Source organism: Beta vulgaris, chromosome 5 (assembly GCF_026745355.1).
Source record: "Beta vulgaris subsp. vulgaris cultivar EL10 chromosome 5, EL10.2, whole genome shotgun sequence".
Classification (NCBI taxonomy): Eukaryota; Viridiplantae; Streptophyta; class Magnoliopsida; order Caryophyllales; family Amaranthaceae; genus Beta; species Beta vulgaris.
Genome location: NC_079206.1, coordinates 23399768 through 23424640, shown reverse-complemented (window position 1 = coordinate 23424640; position 24873 = coordinate 23399768). Strand labels below are relative to the sequence as shown.

Genomic DNA, 24873 nt, shown 5'->3' with positions numbered 1-24873 from the left:
AAATATCTTTCATCATATATTAGTAAAAATTATAACGATTGAATATTAATAAATGTACTAATTGAGACGAATCAAACAAGATCCCACATGACTATAATTTTTCTTATAAATTGAAAAAAAATTGAGAAGATTCTCTCTAAGTATGAATAGTGTCAAGATTCTAAGTGAGAACAATAAAAAAAACAGAGGGAGTATATTATACATATATAAAAAGAATGATATAGAGGAAACTAATGAAACTAATGACAAATTATGTTACAATCACGACAAAAATAAAAATGACAAATAATGTTAAACATTGTTACAAAAAACTCTAATACAATCCCATGCAAAAATGTTATGCAATCACGTGAGATATGATATACTATTTCATTCACGCAAGCCATGAATAACGAATTGATATTCCCATTTGATGTTGCGACGAATTCACCTTCTACAGAAAGTTGGATGTTGTTGCAAACCGTAAATGATGCTTGACATAATTTTTTTTTTCTCAAATGATGTATGAAAACGTGTTTAGAGTTTATGAATTTTGATGTTGTAGTACAATGCAAATATGATTAGGGTATTTATAGTGCAAATTAAAGGTTATTTTTTTACTCGATTTTTTTTTAAAATTAATAAAATATCATTAAATCACGAATTTCCATATTAAAGCTTGATTGAATCAATCCCTCAAATCACGTCATTCAAATTAAAAATGATTTTGATTTAGGTGATCAACTTGCATATGATTGAAGATTGTAATTGCTTGTTTCCATGTGGAGTGAAACTCCAAAATTTTCGGTCAAATTTAAACATAATTGGAGATTATAAAAACGACCTTGCCTTTTTTATGCCACAATTTACGCTAATCATCAATAATTACCTCAAATCACCCCTAATTACGACAATTAATTTCCGAAATCTTTTAATTTTCGGATTCCACCAAGGCAAATCCTACTTGGACACCCTAGTTGATAGTTTTATATTCCTCGTGCTCTAGAATTGCTCGGTGATTGTGAGCTTGACACGTAGGATTTTTTATTTTGCTTTAGATAATAATATAGATAGATATGTGAGACCAAGATTCAAATCTTGGTAGAAATAAAATTTTCATTGTGTTGGGGGGGGGGGGGGGTTGTTCAGATTTTGTTGGGCCTCTAGGTGAATGACCCTATGTGAGGGCAGCCCATAGGAAAACTCTTCTTATCAAGGGGTTTTCGAAAGGGGACAAAAAAAAAAGATATTTAGTGATAGATTTAATTTTAAAATGAAATATTAATAAATAGCCCGAATCTAAAAATTAATTAGATAAGAAAAAGACACACTTAACACATAGAGAAATTACAAAAACATCCCCACCCAAGACTTTAGCCAAATAGTCATAGTAATCCATAGTCATCGTAATATGTTGACTATGATGTTTCCTTCTCATTTATCTCCCCCCTCCTCTCCCACCACTTCAAAGTTAATCAATCATTCATCACGAAAATGACATAAATAGAAAAGGAGCCCACCTGAAAAAACCAAACCCACCAATTAAAACCAAAACCAAAACCCACCAGAAAATGAAACCCAAAATTAGGCCTCGAAATCCCAGAGACGTCTTCAACTATAATATTAATTTAAATTCCCCAAAATTCAAATCATCATCACCTGGAAAAAAAAAGCGCCATATTTTCTCTCTCCTGAAAATAATCGTGAAATTATCAATGGCTCCGCAATCTAGGAAGTGGGTAATCCTAGTTGCAACGATCTGGGTGCAAGCTTTCACGGGGACTAACTTTGACTTTTCGGCATATTCGTCGGAGATGAAAACGTCGCTGGAAATAAGCCAAGTGCAGCTGAATTACTTGGCAGTTGCGTCGGATTTAGGCAAAGCGTTTGGTTGGTCATCTGGGTTGGCTTTGATGTATTTACCTTTATCGGTTGTTATGTTTATTGCTTCCTTTATGGGTTTGCTTGGTTATGGTCTTCAATGGTTTGTTCTTCGTGGCCTTTTTTCTCCCCCTTATTTTGTGGTACGCCTTTCTCTCTCTCTCTTCATTAATTAATTGTTATTTACACTGCTCCATATGTTAATAATGTACATAACACGATGACATATCATATCATATTTGATTCTCGTATACGTGAACACTTATTATGCATCTATCATAGAGTTTGCGGGATAACTTGGTGGTTAGAGGCGGCTTAGAGCATATTTCCCAATTTCAAGAAAAATGCATGTATCATATCATATATAGTGCATCATATAGCCACTACTGCCCTTTTGGTTAGAGGCAATAAAATTATTGTTATTGTAATAATTGTGTAAAATTGTGAAAAGAGTCTCTTGCTAAGGTGTATATCAAATCGATATTTGTGTGTACTATTTGTACATCACAAATTCTTGAGTCAAATTGTTACAAGATAATTTCTGGTATAACAACATATAAATTACCGTTTACTTTGTAATAGAACTCAAATGACAAAAAATATATAACATAATGACATAAGATTTATGTCATTATGACATTATGTGTATAGTCATGCCATTATGGTTGATATCTATTTAATTATGCATGTTATGCAATAAGTTAGGGTGTAATAGAAATGACAAACTGTGTGAGACATCTTAGGTCATGTGGGTTAAGCATGCGAAAAGCCCAGTTCAGCCCAACCCACGAAACAGACTGCCCAACCTGATCCATGATATCAGTCCAGCCCGGCCCATGAAACAGACTAGCCCAGCCCAATAATTATTGAACCAAATTGTGTATATTTTAATCAATTAGATTGCATATATTTTAATTCAATCAAGTTCAAAAATAATGAAATTATTCATTAATATTAATAATTGTATATATTGTAATTATTTTTAAGGTTTTATGTTACAATAATAATTTATTCAAATGATTAAATAATTTTGGAAAAAAAATTCTCATGCCGGTCCGCCAGCCCGCTAGGTCGACGAACTACCAGAATTGCTTCCTGAATCCTGAAAATCGGTAGCATACTGGCGTGGACCTAAAATTTTCAGTCCATGGACTAGCCTGCCCAAACGGTGAACTTCACAGTCCGATCTTGAACCGTAAAATCTCAACCCAGCCCACTAGGATCCACAGACCAACCCGCACCAACGGCCATCTCTAGGGTGTAATTTGTTACATCCACGTCACTCTCATTTGTACATACGTCTTTTTTCTTTTGAAATTTTCATTACCATTTATTACCATATTGGTAATGAAAGTTTATAAACAAAAATACATGCGGAGGTATGAAGTTTTATTGTCGGGATATAGTTTCCTTACAAAATTACACATAAACTATCACTATTTATTACCACTTATTCAACAAACAATACGTGTTATTGCGTTAACCATGGAAATATTTTAACTTAAGTTTTTGAATTTTAGTAGATTGAAAAAAAAAATTAAGTTAGAGGAGGTAGTTGTATTTATTAAGGATTCATTCTGTTCAACTTATTTTAACTTATCTAAGATTTTATAAGACCAGATAAGATAAGATAAGATAAAATAAGATGTTAGACATACAAACGATAAGAAGAAAGTATTGGCAACTCATAGTTAAATACTAAAAATGGCATCTCACAAAATTTTTGGTACCAAAGCTAAGTCAAAATGGTACCAAAAGAGAGTATTTTGATACCAATACTATTTTGTTATCAAATTTCAATTTAGTACCAAGGTTACATTTTGGTATCAAATGACTATATTTTGGTACCACTTTGATTTAACTTTGGTACCAAATTTTTGTGTGATGTTATTTTGGCATCTCACTATGAGACGCCTACCACACCTCCACAATAAACCATTTTATAAAATATGATGAGATAAGATAAAATAAAATAAGTTAAATCAAACGGATCCTATAAGATAATTTACCATAGTATTTACGCTGTACATTTGTGACTAATTTTTATAGGAGGTAACGGTCTAACGGAGTATATAATCCTATGGGCTTTCAACGAATACTATGTCTTTCTATTTTATGTGGCGTTTGGACCGTCCAACACAAACTATAATGAATATTATGATATCGATGATGCTGCCTTCAAACATTGTCAATTGTCGTCATGTCGATCATACACTTATTTATCACACATTTAATTCATTGAGAGTAGCTTTAATGGAATAGAGGATTTTTTTTTCTATCCTTTTCTACTTTTTTTTTTTTTTTTTTTTATCAAAACTAAGCCATAACTTTTGAGGAAATATGTTAAAAACAAACCTTTTAAAAGTTCAGTTTTGCGAGAAAAACCTTATATTCTTTGCAAAAAGAAACCACGAACTTAATTTTTCTTACGATAAGAAACCTTTTCCCATTTTCCGGTGTGTTTTTTTCTCAATTTCGACGATGACCCTTATATTTTTCTCAAACCCCTTATCCCTATTCTATATGTCAAGAGCGATAGGATACCAAAAAATAGAAAAAAGAAAAAAAAAGAAGAAGTAACTACTTACTTTAATTTAAAAAATAAAAAAATTAAAAATAGAAAAAGGAACTACCTCTAAATTAAAAAAGTAAAAAGAAAAACAATCAACAATTCAGAAAAACCTAATTTATTATATATAATTAACACTTGGGCTGTATTTTCCAGCGATATAAGCGGGAGATGTTCCACATTGCAAGATTTGTTTGACGATCGTAGTTTTTATGAAGGAATTTTTTGTTTGATTCAACTTATGTATTTGTTTGATTCGATTGCTTATGTAGATGTCGTATGACTTTTTATTAATGAATTAATTTTACTATTCAAAAAAAAAAAAAAACACTTAGATTATTCTACATTTCCTAAAAAAATAATTTTCTACGCATTTACGCATACATTGTGTGCATATAAAACTAGTTTCCATTAATTGCGGTACCACCCCATATATCTCAAAAACCACACTGGAAAATGAGGAATAGGTTTCATTTTGCGAGAAAAATTAAGTTTGTGCGTGATTTTTTTCGCAAAGAATGTTTTAAAAGGTTTTTTCTCGCAAAATTGAACATTTAAAAGGTTTGTTTTTTTTTTTTTTGACAAATTATCCTAACTTTTAGAATTATTATGGTCATCTCAGTCTCATTTTGACTCTAGATTCATTCTCTGTCCCAAGTAGATATATTGCATTATAATAGAATGGAGGAAGTATAATTTACAAAATAATATATTCCTTAGTAAACATTAAGTATATAAAGTTGGCATGATATATAGAATTAGATGGGTGGAGTAAGTACTAAGTAGTCATTATTTCTGGTAACTTGTAGATAAAAAGATGTTTGTATAAAACTATCACTTTAACTTGCCATTTCGTGTTATTGAAACAGTAGTACTTATTACATTCTATTGTTGGAAGGTGTCAAGGTGATTTGCATTTCATTTGCAATAACGACAACGATAATAATCGGTCTAAACTCTAAAGTCTGAACTTCTGTCATGAGAGTTATATTAGAAATACATGGCGACAAGTTAGGGGACAGTAATAATCAGTCATTAGCTAGGAAGAATTCTATCTTCCTCATCTATGTACATTTTTCTTATCCCCTGCATTTGGACGGGTTTTTCATCATATGCAAAATAAGTCAAATTATTCAAATAATAACGTTTATGATAAAAGATGGAGAAAATAATATGTTGCTGATTGACTAGAAAATAATAAACAGAACATGGCAAATTTATATAGCTAAAAGAAAACATGAACCCGTTTTAATAGGAAATAACCACTAATAGGAAACTGATAACACACCGTTCTGATGATATATGTATCTAATTAACATATATGAAGCATAATAATATTCCCCTCAAAAAAAAAAATGAAGCATAATAATATGATACATTGATACTGATGGTAACCTAGGTGGATCCAATAAGGGTTCTAGGTGGTCCAAGCTCCAAAAATAAAATAAAAATTTTGTTTTGGGCCTTAACCTACACATCGTTTATAAGATAAATATATAATTTTACAAGTCAATGCTAAACATATTGCCTCAGTGGTATTCTGTGCGTCTGAAACTTTTCATAGTACACATGAGACACAAGTTCGAGGCTACTTTTTGCCATTTTTTTCTTTTTATTCTTTCTTACTTCCCTTATTCTCCCGGTTCTTTTGGCCTTTGAAAATTTTTGTTCTTCCATTTTTCTATTTCTCTTGCTTCTATTCTTGTGTTTATGATAAAACTGTCTTTTAAGTTTATTGTCACTACTTATCTTTAAAGTACAATTACTTTTACATTTTTTTAAACAATGTCCAACTATAGTTAATATTCAGTTCCAAATTCATACCTAACAATTATTAAATACAACAATTTTTAAATAAATTAGTTTACCAATATTAATGTTAGATTTATTGATGTTGAATCTAAATTTCTCATCATTGTCCATTGTTGCAATAAAATTACTTGAGGTGTATTAGGCATATTGCTCCTAATTAGTAGGTTCAATTGATGTATTGATGAGGACCCGCCAAACCTAAAATCCTGGATCCGCCTCTGGATGGTAGCATTAATTATTCACAAACTTTTGTATAAGGCAGGCCACACCTTGAACAAATGGTGTGGCCAGCTAATAAAAGGCCCAAACTAGGCTTTGTAATGAAGCCCGCGTCCCCTAAAAAAAACCCAAGCGTAAAATTCGTTTTCGTAACAGGAGTTACTTTTCCATCCGTGTTCAGAGGGGTTACTTTTCATAATATGGGTTACTTTTGTTGAATCTATGTTTTTTTTTTCTTCTAATTTTTAGGTGTTACTTTTAGTGAAACTAAGGGTTACTTTTTCGAATGCTAAGCGGTTACTTTACTGAAACTGTAAGAATATTCCTTGAATTGTGGTGCTCAAGAAGTGTTCGATGAAATGCAAAAGAGACGCAAAACTGCGTCTCGCCCGGGCGGTCGGGCGAACCTCACCCGGTCGGGCACGGGAGCAAGTTTGGAGAAACGTTGTTTCGCCCGGTCGGGCAGTTCTCTTTCGGTCGGGCGCGCATATACGTTTAGGAGAGCTGGGGACCGCCCGGTCGGGCGGATTTCGCCAGGGGGGTCGGGCGGATCGGGAAATAACGCGGAAAACGCGTTTTTAGCTGTTTTGTATAAATAGGTTATTTTAACCTATCTTTTACACTACGAAAAACACTTTGTTCTCTCTGTAATCTGGTTTCTTCTCATAATAAAATATTCTCTCTCTCTCTGCCGTGGACGTAGCCAAATTGGTGAACCACGTAATTCTGGTGTCTGATTTTATTGTTTTTGCATTCATAATTTGTTCTTTCTCACATCCGTTATAACAAACTGGTATCAAGAGCTTTGGTTTTCGATCTGTGTGAGAAAGATGTCTGGGGTGAATGTCAAAATCGATAAATTTACTGGGAGGAATAGTTTTAGTCTGTGGCAGATCAAGATGCGGGCGTTACTGAAGCAACAGGGGTTGTGGGCACCGTTGGCAAAGAAAGCAACGGATTTAGTCACCGCTGAGATGGCCGTTCTGGAGGAGAAAGCTCATTCAACGATATGTTGTGTCTGGTAGATGACATAATCACTGAAGTCGCGGAGGAGGAACCGCATCTGGTCTGTGGTTGAAATTAGAGAGTTGTACATGACAAAATCTCTAACCAACAAGTTGCTTTTGAAGCAACGTCTGTTCAGTCTGCGAATGCAGGAAGGTATGCCTCTTAGAGATCATCTTGATCAATTAAATACAATTTTATTAGAATTGCGTAATATTGATGTGAAGGTGGAGGATGAGGATGCCGCTTTAATTCTGCTTGTTTCTTTACCTATATCGTATGAAAATTTTGTGCAATCTTTCATTGTTGGTAAAGATTCTGTGTCCCTAGAAGAAGTTAGATCATCTTTGCATACTAGGGAATTGCGCCATAAGGCATCTGGTAGTAGTACAGAAAGTCAGTCTTCTGGGTTAGTGGCCAGTAGTAGTGGTGGTAAAGGACATGGTAAAAAGAATTTTAAGAAACCTGGAAATTCTAAAGGGGGTCCTAAACCTAATGATATCTGTAACTACTGTAAGGAAAAGGGGCATTGGAAGAAGGAATGTCCTAAAAAGAAGCATCAGGAGAACAAATCTGGGTCTGGTTCTGCTGCTGTTGCAGCAGAAAATTCGAATTCTGAGGATGACCTTGCTCTAGTGGCAAATGAGAAAACATATAGTGATGTGTGGGTTCTTGATTCTGGAGCGTCATATCATATGAGTCCTCATAGGGAGTGGTTTACTACTTATGAGCAGGTAGATGGGGGAAATATTTCGATGGCTAACAGTGCAGTCTGTAAGATAGTTGGAATAGGCTCTATCAAGATCCGGACTCATGATGATATTATCTATACTTTGAAAAATGTTAAGCATGTTCCACAGATGACCAACAATCTGATTTCACTTAGTCTACTAGACAGTAAGGGTTTCAGTTTCAGAGGGATGGTGGAATTGTGTATGTCTGCAAGGGTTCAAAGGAGGTTTTGAAGGGGGTCAAGCGTGGTACTTTGTATGTTCTGCAGGGTTCTACTATCTCAGGTTCAGCTTCTATTGCATCGTCTGAGGTTCAGAAGGAGGATATGACCAAGCTATGGCACATGAGACTTGGTCATATGAGTGAAAAGGAATGCAAATCCTCTCCAAGGCAGATCTTCTGTGTGGCCATAAGGTCACAAACCTGGAGTTTTGTGAGCATTGTGTTTTGGAAAATTACATCGTAGCAAGTTTTCAAGGGCATTCATAGAACAAAAGGTACTCTGGATTATATCCACTCTGATTGTTGGGGTCCTTCACGCGTGGAGTCTTTGGCAGGTCACAGGTATTTTGTTTCTTTCATAGATGATTATTCAAGAATGACTTGGTTGATTATTATGAAGTCAAAAGGTGAAGCTTTCAAGAATTTTAAGCAGTGGAAGGCATTAGTGGAAAATCAAACTGGGAAGAAGATCAAAAGGCTACGAACTGATAATGGTCTGGAATTTTGTTTGTCTGAGTTCAATGAGTTCTGTAAAAATGAAGGGATTGCTAGGCATCACACTGTCAGAGATACACCACAGCAGAATGGTGTAGCAGAAAGGATGAATCAGACACTTCTGGAGAGAGCTCGGTGCATGCTCTCTAATGCTGGTATGACAAGAAGTTCTGGGGAGAAGCTGTCAATACAGCATGTTATTTGATAAATCGTGGACCTCATTCTGGGATCAATCTCAAAACACCATATGAGATGTGGTCAGGTAAGCCTGCAGATTACTCAGATTTGCGAGTTTTTGGTTGTAATGTCTACTATCATGTGAATGAAGGAAAACTAGAACCAAGGGCTAAAAGGGAGTGTTTGTGGGTTATGGGGATGAGTTAAGGGTTATAGAATCTGGTCTCCTCTGAAAAAAGGGTTATACTTAGTAGAAATGTAGTCTTTGATGAAAATTCTATGTTTAATCCAAGTGATGTCCATTGAAGTGTCAGATAGTAGTAGTGTTGATAAACAGGTGGAGCAGCAAGACACTCATGATGAGAGTGATGATCAACACATTGGTTCTGAAGAACCATCATCTTCGACGCCTAGTGAGGAGGCGCCTAGCCTGGCACGGGAACGTCCTATAAGGACAAATTTTGGTAAACCTCCAACTAGATATGGGTTTGAAGATATGGTAGCTTATGCACTGCAGGTTGCTGAAGAGGTGGATGTCTATGAGCCATCAACCTATAGGGAGGCAGTTACATGTACGGAGTCTACCCATTGGCTTGCTGCAATGGGGGAAGAGATGGAGTCACTTCATAAGAACGAGACTTGGGAGCTTGTGTCTAAGCCTTCAGGGAGAAAAATTGTTACTTGTAAATGGGTTTTCAAGAAAAAGGAGGGGATTCTGAAGAAGGGGTCAAGTATAAGGCTCGACTGGTTGCAAGAGGGTTCACACAAAGGGAGGGTGTAGACTATAATGAGATTTTTTCGCCTGTAGTCAGACATACTTCCATCAGGGTGCTACTAGCGATAGTTGCACATCAGGATTTTGAGCTTGAGCAGCTAGATGTAAAAACAATTTCTTACATGGAGAGTTGGGAGGAGAATATATGGCTCAACCAGATGGTTTCAGGTTCCAGGAAAAGAAAACAGTGTTTGCAAGTTGAAGAAGTCCTTATATGGGCTAAAGCAGTCTCCAAGGCAATGGTACAAGAAGTTTGATAGCTATATGATGAAGCTAGGCTACAACAGGAGCTCATATGATTGTTGTGTGTATCATAACAAGCTGACAGATGGGTCTTTTATCTACTTAGTGCTATATGTGGATGATATGTTGATAGCTGCCAGGAACAAGTCAGATGTTCAGAAATTGAAGGAACTTCTCAGTGCTGAATTTGAAATGAAGGATTTGGGTGCAGCAAGGAAGATTTGGGATGGAAATTTATAGGGATAGGACTCAGAAGAAACTTTTCTTGTCACAGAAGGGTTATATTGAGAAGATATTGTCAAGGTTTGGCATGTCAACAGCAAAACCTATAGATACTCCAAGTGCTTCGAATAGTCATTTGTCTGTGGCTTTTGCACCTAAGTCGCTGAGGAGAAGGAGTACATGAGTCGGGTTCCGTATGCTAGTGCAGTAGGGAGTCTGATGTATGCTATGGTTTGCACTAGGCCGGATCTTGCACATGCAGTCAGTGTGGTTAGTAGGTTCATGGGTGATCCTGGTAAGGAGCATTGGCAGGCAGTCAAGAGGATCTTTCGGTACCTTAGAGGTACGTCAGATATTGGTCTCATTTATGGAGGTGATATGACTTGCTTAGTTGCAGGATATTCTGATTCTGATTATGCTGGAGATGTAGATGGTAGAAGGTCTATGACTGGATATGTGTTTACTCTTGGTGGTTCTGTGGTGAGTTGGAAAGCAACTTTACAACCTACTGTAACTTTGTCTACTACTGAGGCAGAGTACATGGCCTTGAAGAAGCAGCTAAGGAGGGGATCTGGTTAAAGGGGTTAATCAGTGATTTGGGTCTACATCATGATCAAGCAACTGTGTTCTGTGACAGTTTAAGTGCAATATGTCTAGCAAAGGATCAAGTCCATCATGAGAGGACTAAGCATATTGATGTAAGATATCATTTTCTGAGGAGTGAGACAAGGATTAAGGTGAAGAAGGTAGGAACTGCTGATAATCCTGCTGATATGTTCACCAAGCCGGTTCCGCAGAGTAAGTTCCAACATTGCTTGGACTTACTTAATATTCGTGATTGCTAGTTGCCCTCTTGGGGCAATTCTGGAGTCCTTAGGGACTAATCTGGTCTGGTTGTCTTTTGTGACAAATCTGGTGTTTGGGAGATTCTGGGCATTGTGATGATCAATGCATCTGGTTTTCTGGTGATTATGAGAGAATTCAAGTCAAGGTGGAGATTTGTAAGAATATGCCTTGAATTGTGGTGCTCAAGAAGTGTTCGACGAAATGCACAAGAGACGCAAAACTGCGTCTCGCCCGGGCGGTCGGGCGAACCTCGCCCGGTCGGGCGCGGGAGCAAGTTTGGAGAAACGTTGTTTCGCCCGGTCGGGTCCGCATATACGTTTAGGAGAGCTGGGGACCGCCCGGTCGGGCGGATTTCGCCCGGGGGGTCGGGCAGATCGGGAAATAACGCGGAAAACGCGTTTTTAGCTGTTTTGTATAAATAGGTTATTTTAACCTATCTTTTACACTACGAAAAACACTTTGTTCTCTCTGTAATCTGGTTTCTTCTCATAATAAAATATTCTCTCTCTCTTTGCTGTGGACGTAGCCAAATTGGTGAACCACGTAATTCTGGTGTCTGATTTTATTGTTTTTGCATTCATAATTTGTTCTTTCTCACATCCGTTATAACAGAAACCAGGGATTACTTTTTGTAATGATATGTGTGTGTACCTTTACGGAAAGTATGAGTTACTTTTACTGAAATTAGGGGTTACGTTTTGTAATTATAAGGGGTTACGTTTACAGTAATTATGAGTTACTTTTTGCAACTATAAGGGATTACTTTTGTAATTATAAGGGGTTACTTATACTGAAACTAGGGGTTAATTCTTACGCCATAACCACCACCACCTTCTTTATCCTCCTTTTCTCTCTCCTCAGCTTCACCGTCGATTCTACCTCCATCATCCTCGATCATCGTTGTTCACCTCTTCTACTTACCCCCACCCATACTCCTCCTACCTCTGTAGCTCTCCGCCTCCTCCACCTCCTCCCCCTTCCTCATCCTCTCTCTCTCCTCGCCTCCTCCGCCTCCTCACCAATCGACACCACCTAACTTCACATGACGACGATTTTTCAGAAAACACAAACAAACGTCAACAAAAGACTATTATCGCCATAGTTATTAACTGCAAGATTATTATCGCCATTGTTATTAACTAAAGAAAGCTAAAAAGAAGAAGAAGATTTCAATCAAATCCAACAAACGAACTTCCAAGAACACTACAGTTATTACCGCCATTGTTATTAAATGAAGAAAGCTAAAGAGAAGAAGAAGTTCATCAGGAGAGAGAAATTAAACCTGAAAATCGGAGATTAGGGTTTCTGATTTGAGAAGAGAGAAAAATTGGATTTTTCTGCATGCGAATATGGGATTTGGGGCGGGAGGAGAGAGAAAATGAAAAATGTGAGGGGAAGAGGAATTGGGCGGGGAAGGGGAAGGAGGAAGAGCTATAGTAATGTGGCTGCACGGTTTGGGTTCTGTGTGGCGTGTTGCACAAAAAACGCACTGTTAATTATTATATATACTTTTCTGATCTGAGTTCGTATTCCCAATAGTTTACTTCTAAAGAGTTGAGAAAGTTTCTCCAGAAAAGAGATCATATACTCTATTATCTTTAGTAATATGTTAATTAAGGTCAATAAATATTTGTGCTATTAATAGTCTTTGTCATGATATTAGTATTCAATATTCCTATCTACTATGTATTAAGATTCTTGTATTAATCTATGTATTAAGATTTAAGAATGAAAGAAGAAATTTTCAGAAAATGAAGAGGTTTGACAAGGTGAAATTATTCAAAAGACTGTAGTACTCTGCCTTCAAATTGATACTGGAATTTTCAGTTGCAATACACTCCATGTATAGGTTAAATTTGAAATGAGAATCCATTATAAGAAGATTAAATGACAACTCAAAGCACTAGACCTTCACGGGTATGCATTTATGCGGTATAAAGGAGGCAAGTTGTAATTTGCACTATGTGGCCATAGTCTGCCCTTTAGAAAACATATCATACAACCTTTTTCTCTCTCATGAAAGCAGAGATAATCTTCTTGGATTGGCTCTCGATGTTTAGTGGTTAACAATGGAAATTGGGTAGGACACATGAAGGTTTCTAGTTTCTACATCATTCCATATCATAAGAATGACCTATGTCTTATAAGCTTGTTATGCTCCTAAAATTATTCATGGTTTTTATTTGACAGGTATTTTTCCTATGCTTATTAGCAGGATGCAGCATCACCTGGTTTAACACCGTGTGTTTTGTTCTCTGCATTAAAAACTTCCCAGCAAATCGATCTCTTGCACTATCCCTTACAGTCAGCTTCAATGGTGTAAGTGCTGCGCTATACACGCTAGCAGCTAACTCAATCAACCCATCTTCACATGTTGTCTACCTTTTCTTGAACGCCTTCATTCCCCTCTTGACTTCCCTTGCTGCCTTACTTCCAATATTAAGGCAACCGGAAATTGAACCTCTCCCTCCTGATGCTGTTAAAAGGGACTCCTTTATATTCTTTATCCTCAACTTCTTGGCAGTCATTACTGGCTTTTACCTCCTCTTCCTTACCTCAGTAACAAATGGTATAACATCTTCACGTCTTCTCTTTGGTGGGGCGGTTTTCCTGCTTTTCTTCCCTTTATGCATTCCTGGCATTGTATATGCTCGAGAGTGGTTCGAACAGATTCATTCAAGCTTACAGATTGATGGGTCAGGTTTCATTCTTGTTGATGATGATGATCTCGAGCTTCATAAAATATCAACACGGGAGAATAGCTATACTAGTAGCACCATGTCTTTGCTCGGGAATTGGATTGAAAATCGTAATGAATCTACTTATAACTTACCTGAGCTTAATGCAGGAAAGAGTGATGTCTACTGTGGAGCAGTGTTCGAAAAGGATCAATTAGTGATGCTTGGGGAAGAGCATCGAGCTTCAGTTCTAGTCCGTAGGGTGGATTTTTGGCTCTATTATATTGCTTATTTTTGTGGAGGAACAATTGGATTGGTTTATAGTAATAATCTAGGACAGATTGCTCAATCGCTTGGGCAGAGCACCAGCACCACGACTCTTATAACTCTCTATTCGTCTTTCTCCTTCTTTGGCCGCTTACTCTCAGCCATTCCAGATTACATTCGTGCGTAAGTAGTTGATCTTTCTGAATAACAATATTCTCGTACAAGCATGCATTCTCTGAATCTAATAGTTGATTCTAATGATAAGTATGTATAAACTGCCCCATGAAGTGAAAGAGAAGAGTTGGGTTCGTAATGTTAGATATATAGAGGTTGGACGCAAAAATGCAATATCTAACCCCAACTTTATTTTCTTGGTGTTCTTAAGCTTCAAGGCTGCAATCTCAGTAGTGATCCTAGACATAGATTATTTCAGTTTGATAGTATTTCATTTGAGGGCTTCCGAGTTCATAACAAATATATAATTGAATCTTCAATCAAAATCCAAATGTTGTATGTTGAAACCTAATTATCATGGTGATACTGTATCTTTCATATGCAACATCTATGGTTCAATATTGGATACATAATACAATAGAATAAAATTTCATATAGGTTATGTACTGGGTATATCCTTTATATATAGCGTACTTACACTAGGGGTTGTGAGAAGGATATATAGAGTAGGAAGGGATTCAGTTTAATTCACCCCTGCGCTTAAAGAATCAGTTGTCCTCCTCGTCTTTCTCTCTCCCCTACTCTTTTTGATATGTTTATTCTTCTGACCTTCTCACCTCCGTTCAAAGGTGTGAATGTGAAATTCTAAATCATACCATCTGTACTAGTGATGCACACTTATAGTAATTAATTTTCTTTCCTTTTTCACCAATTTCATAAAATTAGAAAGTTCAGTTTTTTTTTTATGGCTGAAGTTGACTGTGATCTAGTTGTTTTGTTTATTTAGTTAACTGTTTGCCTTCTAATGTTCTATGAAATGTTACATGAAATGTTTTAGAAGTTATCTGATTTGGAGTCAAATGCCACTTTTGAACAGGAAAGTGTACTTTGCAAGAACAGGATGGCTAGCTATTGCACTTGCACCAACCCCCATTGCCTTCTTATTGCTTACAGGATCAGGAAGTGCCCTGACTCTCCAAGCAGGAACAGCACTGATTGGCCTTAGCTCTGGCTTCATATTTGCAGCAGCTGTTTCCGTCACATCTGAGCTTTTCGGCCCTTTAAGTGTAGGGGTCAACCACAATATCCTGATCACCAACATCCCCATTGGTTCGCTAGTTTATGGTTTCCTAGCGGCCTCAGTTTATGATTCTAATGCTGGACACACATCTCAGGGGATCTCGATGGTTACTGATAAAATAATTTGTATGGGGAGGCACTGCTATTTTTGGACCTTCTTTTGGTGGGGATGCATCTCAATTGTTGGGCTCTTTTCATGTTTGCTCTTGTTCTTGAGAACTAGGCATGCTTATGAACGGTTTGAACGTGATCGAATTTCTGCCGCACTGGATTAAGGGAGCGATGGTGTGTTTGGATGTGCTTCATATTGTACAGAAAGGACAAACAGTACATACCGACAAAAAGAAAAAAGAAATTACAATGATGGAAACCTGGAAATCAGAATTTATATTGAGCTACATATATCCATATTGAGAATGTCACTTGCTAATCTGTACTTACTGCCTTAATGTTCAGGAAATATGCACACATATATTTTTGCTAGACTTGTTGAAAGGGTTTAACATATGGTGAATCATATCTCCGATTTTTGAAGTGATCATTGTACAACATTGGTGATTTAGTTTCCGATCTCTTGTGTAACATGTTTCGCTCTGAAATTTTTTGTTTGTTTGATTACTCTTTCTTAGAATGCGATCTGCTTTTGCTAGTATATGCTTATATCTTGATTCTCATTATTTTGTGTTTGATTTGATCAACTGTAATTTTATCTGCTGAGATATGTTAAAAGAGATTCTAGCTCCTACACTTTGCACATTTCTAGTCCCAGTGTGACATTTATGCCTGCAAGGCTGCAACTGATGGCAAATTGGCAATCTTGTGCAGAGAAGTGGTTAAAATGTCTATGCTTTTTTTCTTATAAGAACAATAAAATAGTCCTGATCTTAAAGCTTGCTGCTTGAGTTTTAAAAGGGAATGGATATTTGCTGCTCTAGAATCAGCAACTCTGGAGAACCAAACAAGTACTCGTATAAATTATGTATCACCCTAACAGGGGGGAAAACTTATGCCCAAATAAACATGAAGGGAAAAACAAGATTACTTATACTTTTTAAGGATATCTGCAAAATGTCTCATTTTTTACACAAAGGAACAACCTTTCATATGCTAACGCCATTTTGTGTGCAGTGAACATAGACTGTGCATAGTCCTTGCAAGCTTTCCCTCTTTGAGCTAACCTTTTGGGACCTTCTTGAGCTACTTCTTCCAATGTCTCCACCAACGAAGCCACATTTGGAGCGAACATGAACCCAAATTCTTCTTCCACCATTATGGTCCCCTTAATACTTGGGAACCTCGAGGCCATCACCGGGGTTCCACTTAACATCGCCTCCATAAGTGTGAGATCGAGGCCTTGTGGTCTTAAGGTTGGGTTTAGGAATATATCGATCGCATTATAGAAGGCTCCTAGCTCGGATGGCTTCATGGATCCCAAAACTAGTATTTGTGGACCTAGTTCCCTATATCGGTTCTCCCATGGACCCGACCCAGCCACAACCAGATACACATCTGGATGGTCCTTTACAAACTTAGAGAATGCCCTATGAACCAAGGGGTGGCCTTTGTCCTTCACTAATCTTCCTGCCACACCTATGACTAAGGTAGCACTTTTAGGCACACCAACTTTAGACCTAAAATCTTGGCCTATTCTAACATCTTCCCTGAAGTCACCTTCATTCACACCATTGATAATAACATGTACCCTCTTAGATGGTATTTGGTACACATCTCTTAGCATCTCGCCAACACTATCACTAATAGCAACATGATGTTTGTAATTGTGAAAAAACCTTATTTCATTGAGTACTTTAGGGACTACACCTTGAATACTTTGGTTAAAACCAGGGGACATAGGCTCATCTGGTTGCCTAGCCAAGTCTTGATATATGCTTGATTGCAAGCTTTCAAGAGCATTGCCATGCCATGTAACCACAAGGTTGGTTAGGTGGCGCGCCAGCCCATGAGGGAGTGCCACGCTTTCTGTGTGGATCACGTCAAATGCTTCCCGTTGGTTCTCCTCTGTAAACTGGTCCCATGCCTTGTTGTATCGCCATGTCCCGGGCTCACCCTCGTGGCAATGTATGATCGGATTGGTCCGCGATGATGAGCTTGGGCTTAGGACTGCTCCTTCACCATATGGGGATGTAAAGATATGGATCCTATGCCCACGGTTGGCTAAGGCAGTGTAAAGTGTGTAGGCATGGCGTTCCATGCCCCCTGGAATGGACCCCACGGGCCACTTTCTCGAAAAGACCGCAACCTTGAGGGGCATAGGTCCACGTTCCGCGAAGGATAGGTGGTTCCATGCAAAGGTGGCGACTCGCAAGTCGCCTGCCCATGATTTGGCTCTTGTAGTGGTGGAAAAGGGGGGAAAGCATAGGGAGGAAGGGTTACTACTTTGAAGGAGGAAAAGAGCTGGTATAGTGAAAAGAACAATGAAGAAAAGAGTTATACAAAGTTTGTAATTAGAGGTTGAGGAAACAGGTGATTTTCTTAGTTTGTTGTACATATTTGAGGCCATTTTGGTGTAGAGGCAAATAAGTAGAAAGAAAGGGTGGGTGAAGAATCAAGAATGGTTTTTAGGCATATGAATGTATTGAACACGAGAATTAGAAATCTCCAACTACTAGGAAAACAAACATGTACTGGAAAAAGTTAGGCTAAAAATGAGTTAAAGACTTGGAAGTATTGGGCGGCAAGCACGCACTAGGCATTAGGCAAGTGCTCTTTGTTGGGGAAGTGTTGGACTTTCAACGTGAGGTAGTGCCTTTCTCACGCTACTTTAGTGGGAAATTGCCCAACTTTTCCATTTTTGCAAGTAATATTAAGGATTTGTTATTAATTACTTCAAATTTGGTCAAATATTTTGGTAGTATGTTACTCATGCTATGTTGTGTGCAAATGAGATAAATGTAAATGCGTTCTATAAGGAGAGATTACAATTATTACAAAAAAAAAAAATGATGCCCTTGGAGCTTAAAACAAGAGTTGTGTCTTGTTTTTGAAGTGAGTTGTCATTCTTGAATTGTGTGTATATATGGAATATCAAGAGTTCAATCATATATACTTCAAGGTTATATAATATACTTATATTTATATAGTTATATTTGATCAGAATTATAACTAATATGTTTTTTTAAAATTCACTTTGACCCTTATAAATATACATTGATTGACATAGACTCAACAACATCTTGACAATATTATACTAATAATTTTATTTAGTTAAATTAATGGTTAAATTTCCATAACTTTGATCACTAGAGTCAAACTCTGTAAACTAATAATTAAGGTAAAAGAAGTGTTATTCTATCTAGAATTTGCACAGTTCAGACCAATAAGTTTCATGCACTTGTGAGTTGGGTAAAAAACAGTCCTACGAAAAGTCATGTCGTATTGTGTCATGCTAGGAAAAGTTTGATATTTGTGGCTTAACTTTTTCTATACCATTTTAGTTTTTATAAAGAAAATTTTTGGTTTTAACTACCTTTTATTATATCATAATTTTGAAATAACTACCTTTTTCAATTGTTTTGTAATTAAACTACCTTTCTTGTACCAAATGATTGGTGTTGCTACCTTTAAACAGATTCGGGCTATTTTCTTGTTAAGTGAGGCCTACGTTTTTTTCTCCCAATATGTTTACATTTCTCCTTCGATTTTCCCGTATATTATCCCTTTCTTCCAATTTCAAACACAATTTGCCAATCATTACTCAAATCAATCTTCAGAAATGGTTGGCTCGACTCGAGCTTGAAATTCTCGGCTCATCTCGAGCTCAAGAAATTCGTATACGAGTTAAGTTTGTCTTGATGCTTGACTTGAGTTTGCGATAGCTGAATAAGCTTGACTCGACTCGAGCTCGAACCACTCAATATACCTTGAGTTAGGTATTTGGAGTAGTATTTTATAGAGAACATATATATACTTTATTTCATTCTCCCATCAAAGTGGTGCTTTATGAGTTAGCCTTTTACATTATATAAAAAAGGTTTACATTTTGTTCCTTTTGTAAAGAACATGGGGTTAATCCTTTGTTTCTGAACCATTTTGGGACAAGAGCAAACTATAAGTATGAATAGGGTAGTAACATCATATTGAGAAAAAAAAAATTGTTGTGTTACACTATAAATCGATGTGGTACACTTAATATCTTACATAAAACTCCTTATTTAAAGAGTTTTTGAGCCTCTTCACGAGCTTATGAGTCGAGCCAAAACTAGCTTAGGCTTGGCTCGTCAGTATACTGAGTCTGAGTTTTGACTAAACCGAGATCAAATAGTTCACAAGTAGGCTTGATTCATTAATACTCCTACTAGGGACAACTGTAATCCATAACAAAAGGAAAATTATTTTTGTAAGGAAAAAGTAGCGCGGTTTAATGTTTCTTTCTATAAAACAAGTCCAAAATAAAAGGGATAACAATGTTTTTTCTTAAGATTATTTCATGGTGCACTCGAGTACCTTTTATTTAGACTTGGAAATATTTGACTCGGCTTGAAACCAACCTAGTAATTGGACTTTAAGCAACAAATAACAAAGCAAAATAAAAAAAAATGATTGAGCTTAAAAACATTGCAAATAAGAAGGTCAAACTAGATTTGGAATGTTGAGTAGAGTAATCAAAAAATTGAACATTATTGGTATATGGGTAGCACCCTAAGTCTGTTGGCGGACACAAGTCATGTGGCCCGCCATGAAATTCCCAGGACACGACCTCACCATGGTGAGTCAGACCACTTCTAATGAAGTTCCAAGAAGGTGCTCGCGGTCACCGAAAACAACAAAATAAGGGAATTTTTCCTTCAGTCAGACTCGTCTCAGTCGTACACGTGTCAATGGATTGCGCACCCTGTTAGAGGAAAAATACTCCTATAAGTGGCCAAATTGTACTATTATAGAGGTACATTTAAACACTACTTTCTCTCTCTATCTCTCTACTCTCTCTAAATCCTTAACGGACACATACTGACTTGAGCATCGGAGGGGGTTTCCTTGCATCCCCACCAGGGCAGTTTATGTTTGTTTCCTTGCAGCCTTCCACTCACGGACTCCCCCACGATTACTCACGGACATCTCTGAGGTCCGCCACTGTTCCAACTCCGGAACAACTTGGTGCTAGAAGAAGGGGCCTTTGATTTATGTGAAGTGGTCATGGATAAGACAGAAACTACAAGTCACGGTCCAATAGGATTCGAAACCGATCAAGGGTCTTGCCAACCCCTTATTACCGGACCCACTGGGGCAATTGAGTTCCACTTCAGGGTACCCGAGAACAATGCTGAGCGAACCACGGACAACAACATTTCCCAGGTGAACACTGGTAACATACCACTCAATTTAGCTCATCTGAGTCAGTTTTCTTTGGAACAACTGAAGACATTTGCGTCGTTCATAATACAAATGCTGACGGACGCTCCGCAAGATAATGGTAACACTCCAACTCCTAATACTAAAGTCGGACAACCCCGTAATCGATCACTGGCTATGGCTGGTATAAACGCTGACGGCACACCAATAAGGAAAATTCCTACCTTCACTCGTAAGGGACGGCAGTTGAAGAGGTAGCTAGAGGATCCTGAGTATGAAGAGACACTTATGGATACCGAAGAGCTTGACAATTCAGAGGATGAGAACCAAAGTCACTCCCACCGAGAGTACAACACCAACTAATGGTGCTAGTAATTATTCGGCTAGCGAACATTTGTTGATCAAGCCTAAACTCTCTCCCTTTGTGCCAGAGATTCTGAATCATTCTATACCAAGGATTAAATGCCGTCATGTAAATAGGATAGATGTCAGTTTTGACCCCAACCATCACGTCGCAACCTATGAAGGACACGTGTACCTGTACACCTAGGTGGATGCCATATGGTGTAAGGTGTTCTCATCCACCCTAATCGGGATTGCTCAGACATGGTTTAAAAGCATCAAGCCGGGTAACGTTTCTAGTTTCTCTCAGCTTTTATCTATGTTCAATACTCATTTTGTGAGCAATAGGCGTCGTGAACGCACTACTGGCTAGTTATTATCCATCAAGCAGGGAGAAATAAAGTTTCTTTGTGACTTCATTGGTCTCTTTAATGTTGAAGCGGTCACAATTCCCCGTTTACAACAAGGCATGACAGTTCTAGCCTTGATGACGGGACTGAGAGAGGGGTCCGCATTTAGTAGTTATCTGGGCCATAAGACTTTCACGTCACTGGGGACGGTGCTTGGGAAAGCAAATGATTTCATAAGAGGGGAGGAATGTGATAAGGCTGCTAGCAATCAATATCGCGAGTCTGACAAGAAGAAAGATGAGAATTCACGAAAGGATAAAGGTCGTGATAGTGATCGCGACCATGAAGAGAGGAAAGAATCAAACATGGTCAAGAAAGGGAATGATTGAGAGTGTGGTCACCGGGAGAGAAGTGAACGCAAAGAGAAGTTTGACAACTTAGTTCCCCCCCAAAAAAAAAAAAGGATTAACAATTTGTTCTATAAAATTAAATAGGGGATTATTTTTTGGACCCTTTTTTAAAAACATTTCATTAGTAGTATTTAATTGATCTATAAATTATGTATTAGTTCCACTAATTTTAGATTCTAAATTATATTCATATCTTTTTACTAAGACCGATTAAAAGTGAGTGATATAATTTATCTATCTCTATTTGTCTGCTTTTCATGTGAATTTCTGAAAACATGTGCCAAAGGATCGAGTATGTTGCAATAAACACAGACACACACCCTGTCCTAATATATTCATGTAAAGACAAACCAAGTCAAATAAATGCAATTCAATAAAAATAGGTTTGACACCCTCGTAAAATAAGGTATAATAAGTTCAGACAAGAAATAATAAGGTATAATAAATTCAGTTAAAGTAAGTACAGAATAATTCAGATAATTATAGATAAGTTGACAAAAAACAGGGTCAAATTTAATAAATTATACATAACACAAGGATTTAAACTTTGAAAAGGTTAGTCGGAAACAACTAACTATCAACATTGTCTGCTATTTTAGATAACACATATGATATTCAAGTAATGAAGTATACACCAATACATCAGCTATTTAATAATATATCATGTCATGCGAAAATGAGGTTGTAAGTTGAGTTATAAAATCAGAAAAATGGAGTATTTTTGGTTAAAAAAGAGTAAAAAGTAAAATGGGCATGTTATCAAAAATAAAAAATAGCAACTGTATGCAGTTTAATAAAAAAATAGCCTGTAAGAAAAGTGTATAGATTAAATAGAAATGGATGTAGTATTATACTAAAAGGAATCTTAATACTTATTAGATTAATGGTACAGGATTCACTAATAGACTAAACAAAATTTTACCTTGATGACCCAAATTTTATATTATTGTAGTCAAAGTTGATAATTTAAAATTCTGATTTCGTCAAGTAATTTTAGCCGGATTTTGAGCCTTATATAGATGGATGGCGTTATTTTTTTAACCTCCTATCTTAGCCGATTTTTTTTACCTCATATAATTCTATATAGTTTAAATTGATGTACTAATTAAAAGTTATGATTATGTGAAATGTTTTTGGCTTTATATAAATAGACAACATAATTAAAATGTGCGCTTTAGCATTATATACTAATCAATATGTACTTTCTATTTTTTCACCTAAAAAGGTTATCCATTATTTTCAAACTGATCATGAAGTTGAGGGGAACATCCCTTTCTTGTTTAGAGAAGTTTAACAACAAAAGTTTAAGAAATAAACTCAAATTAGTTTCATATATAAAATTTATTTTAAAAACACAAAATTAAATAACCAATTTTTTTAAAAATGTATCAATAGTTGATTATAATTTTTAAAAGGTATCTTCTAATTTATATAAATAACTACAAACCAAATACTGTGAAAGTTTCAAAAATTGAAGTATAATTTGGGAAGATAATTTTTTTCAAAATACGATATTTATTAGACCTTCAATATATACATCCTATAAATATATTTATGCTACCTTACCTTTTTCATATTCAGTATAAATAAGCACTTTAAAATTAAAAGGGAAGTCCCAAGTCATATATATCTTCTTGGCATAATATAGAAGGAAGAAGTAAAAAAAAAATAGAATTTTTGGGAAGTTGATTTTGTGTGATTTTCTTTATGTGTAACTTTTAGTAGTATGATATGACTTTGCACAAGATATCATTATATCGAAAAACAATCATTCTGTACGACAATTATATAAACAAACTACAATTGAAAGATTATGAAATATTGAAAAAATAGAAGTATGATTTAATAATTGTTTTTATAATATGCGAATTGTAATTCAATTTAGACTATAAGGGAAGTAGTCGACAGAACAAGTATTTCAATCAACTCTTTTTGAAAAAAAAGGTGCGACACGTGATATGTCATGCCATTAACTTCATCAGCCACTGAACAAACGTGTCATAAGTTAGTTTTAAAACATTCTAAATACATGATTATAATATTTTAAAATACAATTAATATTCATCACCTTGATTTTAGGAGAAGCTTCTTAAAATCTTCCATTCATAACAAAAAACTTGCCCCCCAGACCAAGGAAAATAGAGAGAATTGTCATCTTTGATTGCATCTTATTGGAGAAAATAAAGATAAAATTTGGGGGTGATCATGATAGAGGAGAGTGATAAGGGTTTTTGCAGAGTATGAGATGGAGAAAGTGAGTGTGGTTGTTGAACTTCAATTGCCAAATAATAATGTCAACACTTAGAATTAAATCAAAGAATCTCAAAACTATTGCTCGGGACTCAATGTACAAATCGTAATTTACAAGTGTACAGATGAAAATTCCAAATTTATATATAGGAGTAATAAAATAATGTGGGTAATGGGGAGTGATTGTACACTCAAATCTATTACTCCAATTATTGTTTGGGTTATGGGGTAATGGGAGTAACATGTAATCTCAACTGTACTTAAATCGCAATTCGCAAGTGTACAATAGGAGTAATTCGCAAGTGTATCGTACTCAATTAGATGTATATAGTTTTTATATAGAATGTACAAAAGGAGATGTTGTATATGAAATCGCAAGTGTTAATTAGTACATTAAAATTCATCATCTTACATAACTAAGTAGCTTGCTTTTGGACTAATTTTAGTTTTTAAAAAAAGTAGTTTGCTTTTGGATCTGTGTAAAATGAACGGGAAAGTTTTATTTTATCAATATGAAGTAGTATGTGTTAAATTTCCAATTTATATGACGGTAAGTGCTAAGCATATGCCAATTAGTATTACTAATATTATGTTTTATGGGTAAAAAATACTAGGTCGTGATTTTCCTTATATTAACATTTTTTTAACAAAATATATTACGACTTAATATTTGACACACACAACTTAACATGAGTAACATGTAATCTATGGTATAACTATTTCATATAAATAATTTTCGATAAGTTTAAGATTTGAAAATATAAAAAATTACATATAAGTACTGTATGAGAAATTTTATATAAATTTAAGATTTTATAATACATCCTTTGAAATA

General features: G+C 36.1%; 2 protein-coding genes across 2 annotated transcripts; one reads left to right on the top strand and one right to left on the bottom strand.

Moving 5' to 3' along the window:
• Positions 1–1439: 1439 nt before the first annotated feature.
• Positions 1440–16053, top strand: LOC104893146 (protein NUCLEAR FUSION DEFECTIVE 4). Its single transcript, XM_010679228.4, has 3 exons — positions 1440–2003; positions 13368–14305; positions 15174–16053. Exons 1-3 carry the CDS (start codon positions 1551–1553, stop codon positions 15649–15651), a joined length of 1869 nt encoding a protein of 622 aa, XP_010677530.1. The 5' UTR covers positions 1440–1550; the 3' UTR covers positions 15652–16053.
• A 268-nt stretch (positions 16054–16321) lies between these two features.
• Positions 16322–18427, bottom strand: LOC104893145 (hypothetical protein). The gene has a single exon (XM_010679227.4). It carries the CDS (start codon positions 17895–17897, stop codon positions 16428–16430), a length of 1470 nt encoding a protein of 489 aa, XP_010677529.1. The 5' UTR covers positions 17898–18427; the 3' UTR covers positions 16322–16427.
• Positions 18428–24873: the final 6446 nt, after the last annotated feature.

Excerpts from the sequence above, each read along its gene's own strand:
- LOC104893146 (XM_010679228.4), top strand. The coding sequence starts at position 1,551 with ATGAAACCCAAAATTAGGCCTCGAAATCCCAGAGACGTCTTCAACTAT. Across the intron at positions 2,004-13,367 it reads TTTCTCCCCCTTATTTTGTG|GTATTTTTCCTATGCTTATT; the intron begins GTACGCCTTTCT and ends TTTATTTGACAG. Across the intron at positions 14,306-15,173 it reads ATTCCAGATTACATTCGTGC|GAAAGTGTACTTTGCAAGAA; the intron begins GTAAGTAGTTGA and ends ACTTTTGAACAG.
- LOC104893145 (XM_010679227.4), bottom strand. The coding sequence starts at position 17,897 with ATGGCCTCAAATATGTACAACAAACTAAGAAAATCACCTGTTTCCTCA.